Source organism: Triticum aestivum, chromosome 6D, assembly GCF_018294505.1.
Source record: "Triticum aestivum cultivar Chinese Spring chromosome 6D, IWGSC CS RefSeq v2.1, whole genome shotgun sequence".
Taxonomy (NCBI): domain Eukaryota; kingdom Viridiplantae; phylum Streptophyta; class Magnoliopsida; order Poales; family Poaceae; genus Triticum; species Triticum aestivum.
Window position 1 is genome coordinate 483,898,508 of NC_057811.1, and position 6,660 is coordinate 483,905,167.

Sequence of the window (6,660 nt, forward strand, 5' to 3'; positions counted from 1 at the left end):
CAAGGTGTCTCCAGTTCAGGCCTCCTTTGGTTTGTAGGAATTTTGTAGGATTTCCTACTCCTATGTAGGATTGTTTCCTATCCTTCACATTTCAAAGGAAAAAAAAAAGTTAGCTCAGACCTAATGGAAAATTCCTATCGTATGAACCAAGTGACATGTTTTCCTGTAGGAACTGAGATACATGTCAATCTCATTTTCTATGACTTTTCTTTTCCTATGATTTTCCTATCCTATGAACTGGTTTGAAGGAATGTCACGGGCTTTCTATAGACATTTCTCTTTTAGAGCCCTTTGGTTTATATGAATGGATTCCTATTCATATCTCGGATTGGTTTCTATCCTCCACATTCGAAAGGAAAATAAACATTAGCCCAGATTCAATGGAAAAAAAAATCCTATCCGGTGAACCAAATTCTTTTCTATTCCTATTCATAGGATTTGAGATGCATGTCATTTCATTTCTTACAAGCTTCCTATTTCTATGATATTTCTATCATAACCATAAGAAGGCCTCAGTGTTTTTTCTGGAGTTTTGGTTAGAACTACACTAGGGTTTACTGATGTGTGTTTTTTTTTTAAGAAAGGACGGAAGTTTACTTGAAGCTTATATGGGTAGCTGCGAGGACGACACGCGTCCTGCCCGCGGCTGAAGGCACAAACCCAATACTGAAACAATAATGCAGCTGCTGCATTGTGTAAGCATAGTTTTTAGGTCAAGACTTGGGGTCAGCGGGTGGTTTAATCACACAATTAACAACTGAAGCAATTGTCGTTAGGTGCAATTATTGAGGGGGAGATGCCCTAATCGTGTGGGAACAAGCACTGGACACCTGTCATTAGCATAGATAATTGCAACAACCAATCTTAATCACATGTAGCAGCTTGTCCCTGATACATGACCTTTAGTACTACTATTTCTTTGCCGGCAGCACCAGATACATGCATGTGAACAACCCTTAATCTACTACTAGTACTGCACTGCCTGTGGATGCAGCTAATTAGTGCCTGATTTGCATTTGTTTGTTTGGGATGTGTTAGATATGTCATGCACACCACCCCACCAAAGTTTGACAAAGCTTAGGTTATCCATCCCTGGGGGATGTGCCACCATTCTGATTGATTAGTGAGCAGTGCTTTACAGAAAGAAAAAAAAGGATTAGGGGTTGGCTTACTTAATTAACTGCTTGCATTTGGCTTTTGCCCTGTCGTTTTCCTTTTCAGATTGGAGTGGAGTGGAGGCATATGAGCATGGCAGGATCTTTACTGTACTTTGCATATCTTGTATATATATAGTGTATTTGATGCATCTCATGCATGGACCACATGAGTTAGGCGTGCATCTCTATGATTTTCTTCTCCCCAAATCAACTGCAGGTTGGTTGGACATGCTAGGCCGTGTAATTAATCAAATGTGATTTCCATCGAGTAGCGATGTTATTGTCAATTTCCGCAACAAGTATATCTATCTATTGAACAAGTTTTCTACTCCCTCCATCTCAAATTACTTGTCTTAGATTTGTCTAGATACAAATGTATCTAGACACGTCTAAACAAATCTAAGACAAGTATTTTGGGACGACGGTAATATTTTTTTAATTAGATGAAACATAAAGATTTGCTTATGCTGTGAAAGTATTGCTGGAATGACTTAGGCTTGCTTTGAGAATTTCTAGAGCATGTTGTTTACACCGGGTACATCTTATCTAACCAAGATCACAATGATTAATTTCATGAAATATGTTATGATTAACGGGAATCTTCTGTCATGAAGTTCACCGATTAGTTAAAGCATGTATATATTTCAGCATCACAGGACATCATCATCTGTTTGTTTGCATACAGAGAGATCTAACATAAAAAGCATACACGGTTTTTTATACGTTGCCATGATTAGTTAAAGCATGCCTACCTGTAGGTAGCTTCAAAAATCCCATTACTCCGCCAGCCTGAAGTACACATTGTATATCTTGCCTACTACCTGAGTACTGAAACTTTGAATATGCACTTAATTAGCTCTAGGCCTCAACAACATATTTGGCAATAAATTCCATGGCATTTTCTGTTGCCATTGGAGCAACCATGTATATACAGATATACTAAACTCATGTTGGAATAAGTGACCAGTAGTTGAAGTCCTTGACTGCTCTATGCATATATGTGGAACATGTTTAATTAAGAGTTCCAAGTACTAGTTGAAGATGTTCTTCATGAACATGTCATCTGATTGATTGATTACTTTGTCTCCAACTAACTGGAAACATCATACGGAGAAAAACTTGTACGCATTATTGTAGAATGATTCCTTTTTGTGGTTCATACATTAATGCATAATGATATTCTTGTCATTAGTTGACAACGACAAGAAAGGGTATCAACAATTGCAACTAATCTACTATGTGAAGCTTCTCTTAACGAAATGAGAAGTCAATAAACTGACGCCTAAATAAATATGTCCACGATTGGCAAAGTGCACACAGATATCCCGCTATAAAATCCAAACTATAACCTAAGACTTGCACCTAGTTAATTAACATATTAGAAGCAACTTGTCACTGGATTATCGGAACAAATGTGCAATGCACTGGAACTTTTTCAGAGGTCAAATTTATTTATTTTCTTCGGAAACAAAATTTAGGTTGAAGATCATGCGGTTTCATCTTAACACTGCAAACGACAATTGGCAATTTAATCAATTCATGTGAAGAAATATATCACTTAATATGACCCAGGGAAGAAATATATCAATTAAATCAGTTTGGCTAAAAGTGAGGCTGGTTTTGTTTAGTTGGGATGTCGGGAGCTTTGTGAAAAGGACATGCACCGTACATGCACCCCCACCAGCCACCCCAACGCACACAAAAACCCTAATACCCAACTAGACACATATTTCCATCTAGCACAGTCCTAATTACCATCCACAATACCAACAAAAAAAACACTATGCCCACCCCACCCCTTATCATGTACCATCCCATTTCAGGACAAACCAAACCTACAAGTTAAAGTTGTATGGTGGTAGGAAGCCGAAAATGTCATGCCCGATTTAAATTTGTTGGAGACGACGGTAAATTGGTCATTTCACATGAGAGCGCTAGTTGTTGCGGATCGACCTGTTAGATTCTTACTCGTCGCAACTTACACATATTAACAATTAGTGGACATGCCCAGTTCTCTCAGCCACGAATAAAGGAGGGAGAAACTTTAGGGATTATTTTGCACGTCTACCGAACGGCGCAGCGCCACCTCAGTAGGGGACCAGTCCAAGTGTACGATATAGAAAAGTTTATGTGGAGTAAAGAAGCGAATAGGACCGGTTCGCTTATATGAATAAAAAAAGCCCTACTCCAGAGTAAAATTTTAACATGTACCGGGCATTTGAATATAGCTCGCGATTTGAATTCACATGGGCAATAGGGGACCAATGGCCAGCCAGATCAAAGCAAAATCCGAAAAACCCCTTAGGAGGAGCATGCATGGGGCGTGGTGTGGGCAAGTTTGGAAGGGTGCACCTTGGATAAAAGGCTCCCTGCTTAATTAATTATTGTTGATTAGTTTATAGTGGCACCCAAAGTCTCTCCCCAGCCTCCATCAACCCTCTTTCTCCTCCTCCTTTCTTATACCCACTTGCATGCCTCCTCTCCTCTACACACTTCAGAGAAAGCCACAGCTCCCCAATGCTTCTCTAGCTAGCTCATTATCTCATTCTCTCTATCTCTCTCTCTAGACTAGATCACAGGTGCAACTTGGTCTCCTAGATTCATCATCAAGGTATGCAAATTGAATATGTGCTCATGCTTGTGCATTAGATCTCCCCAAATATTTGTATCCTTACAAAAATCTCTTCTTCCTTTCTGCCCTTTTCTTATTGTGAGAGGAGAGGATAGACAAATTCATCTTGCTGTTTTTCTTATGTGTTCTGTGGAAGGAAGCTTACATGATCTGTGTGTTTGTGCTTGCATGTGGTGACCGAAGACTTCATGGCGAACCGGTGGTGGGACGGCCATTTGGGGCTGCCGGGCGTGGCGCCGGAGCAGCCGTCCGGCTCGTCGGGCCCCAAGGTCGAGTCGCTCGCCCTCGTCGTCAAGGACCCTGAGACCAGCCCGACGTCCGGTGGCGGCGAGCACGCGGACGAGAACAAGGAGGCTGTCGGTGGCGGCGAGCCGCGCGATCTGGGCGCGGTGGTGCCGGCCCCGAACCGGCGGCCCCGGGGCCGGCCGCCGGGGTCCAAGAACAAGCCGAAGCCGCCCATCTTCGTGACGCGCGACAGCCCCAACGCGCTGCGCAGCCACGTGATGGAGGTGGCCGGCGGGGCCGACGTGTGCGACGCCATCGCGCAGTTCTCGCGCCGCCGCCAGCGCGGCGTGTGCGTGCTCAGCGGCGCCGGGACCGTGGCCAACGTGGCGCTGCGCCAGCCGTCGGCCCCTGGCGGCGCCGTGGTGGCCCTCCACGGCCGCTTCGAGATCCTCTCGCTCACCGGGACCTTCCTGCCGGGGCCCGCGCCGCCGGGGTCCACGGGGCTCACCGTGTACCTGGCCGGCGGGCAGGGGCAGGTGGTGGGCGGCAGCGTGGTGGGCTCTCTCGTCGCCGCGGGCCCCGTCATGGTGATCGCGTCCACGTTCGCCAACGCCACCTACGAGCGCCTGCCGCTGGAGGACGAGGACGAGGGCTCGGGCCCGCCGATGGCGCACGACCCGCTCATGGCCGGCGGCATCCACGGGCACGGGCACGGGCACGGGATGCCCGACCCGTCGGCGGCGATGCCGATGTTCAACATACCACCAAACAACGGGCATCTCGGCGGCGGCGGCGACGGGTTCCCATGGGCGCCGCACTCCCGCGCTCCCTACTGATGGCGCGGCAATGGCGAAATGGCGCGTGGTGCATGCTGCATGGTTACTGTTCCATTGGAGTCACTTGGCGCCATTAGCTAGGTTAGTACATATGACGATCCAAGCTATCTAGTGGTGATTAATTAGAGCGAATTCGTACTGCTACTTAGTTTCTTATGTTGTTATGGTCAAATAATTTTCTAATTTGCTGGTGTGTTTATTGTTGTCTACTACTGAATCAACTGAGCTAGAGATATAGCTAGCTCTGGTCAATTCATGCAATGTTTGGTTAATTCATGGAGTTAATGTTTGGTTCCTCATCCATCCGTGATCCGTCCATCGATATATATGCTTAATTTCTCTAAATGGTTAGAGGTGATGAACTTCAAAATTCAGAGCAAACTTTTGTTTGTTCTCTTGTTTGGATTTGTTTACTGCTACTTGTTCTAGTCCCTACTCCCTAGCATGTGATTGTTGCCAAGTTATTCCGAAGGAACACACGCATTCATACATGCATGATAGTAATTAACCAGCATATAGCACAACACTTTTAGTGTAGCTAGTTTGTTGATCAAGTATAGTTAGTAAGTAGCTTGGTGTCAGTTGGTCCCAGATCTCTCACGTTGTTTCGATCCAGTGCAAGCTCTTTTCAATGGTCCCCATGTTTTTTAGTTTGAACTTAATTTGCTTGGATACCGCGACGAATGTGAATGTGCATCTGCAGCTCATCTCGTCGGCGATGGCAATGGAGATCCATAGCACAAGTGGCAATGGCATGTGCATGCATGGTTACTGTTCCATTGGATCAGAGAAGATAGCCCGATGTATGGATTTCCGCACGCGGTTAGCTAGGTTAGTACCTATGATTGATGATCAGATGATGATTAATTAGGCTCATGCGTAGTCGTGCCCTGTTGCTATGGTGAAAAAGAAAATTAGTGGAATGTTTGTGTGTTTATTAATCGCTTACTTAGTTAGCTGAGCTAGCCAACTATAGATCGATCATATTGGATAGTAATTGTAGATATAGCTATCTCAGTCGAATCAATTTCATGCACTTTACGTTTGGTTCCTCGTTCGTCGATCCATATATATATATGCTTAATTTCTCTAAATGGTTAGGGGTGATGAACTGCAAAATTCAGAGCAAACTTTTGTTTGTTCTCTTATTTGGATGTGTTTCTTGTTACTTGTGCTGGTCTCTAGCATATGGTTGTTGCTGAATTATCCAAAACACCGGCATTTATACGGGCATGATGTTACTATATAACACAACACTTTTAGTGCAATTAGTTTGTTGATCAAGTCTAGTTAGATAAGTAGCTTGGTGTCGTCCCAGGTCTCCCACACTATCTCTGGATGCTAGCTCTTTTTATTGGTCCCCCATGTTTCCGAATTTGAACTTAATTTGCTTGGATACTGCAACGAAGGTCAAGGTCAACTAGCCAAGAAAATCTCTAGCAGTTGTGCATCTCACTTCTGCAGCTCGGCCGTGATGTGGCTATGGCATGTGTGTGCGTGTGCGTGGTTACTTTTCCGTTGCATTGGAGGAGATAATCTGATCGTGCCATAAGCTAGGTTAGTACGTATATATGATCCATGATCAAGTGTGAATTAAGTAGGCTCTTGTGTACTCGCGCTACTTTATTATGGCGAAATGGTAAGTGAAAATGTTTGTGTATTAGTAATTGTGTGCTTAATTAATTTAGCTGGCTAGATAGAGATCGTTCATATTGCTAGCTCAGATCAGTTCATGCATGCAATGTTTGGTTCCTGAACTACCATGATTGATTTTGAGCTGATTTCTAGGTCGTCAATTTTTTTTCTCTAC

At 44.2% G+C, this 6,660-nt stretch overlaps 1 protein-coding gene across 1 annotated transcript; it reads left to right on the forward strand.

Moving 5' to 3' along the window:
- Positions 1–3,581: 3,581 nt before the first annotated feature.
- Positions 3,582–5,122, forward strand: LOC123142183 (AT-hook motif nuclear-localized protein 20). The gene is made up of 2 exons (XM_044561184.1): positions 3,582–3,768; positions 3,973–5,122. The coding sequence occupies exon 2, from the start codon at positions 3,978–3,980 to the stop codon at positions 4,848–4,850; it is 873 nt and encodes a 290-aa protein (XP_044417119.1). The 5' UTR covers positions 3,582–3,768; positions 3,973–3,977; the 3' UTR covers positions 4,851–5,122.
- Positions 5,123–6,660: the final 1,538 nt, after the last annotated feature.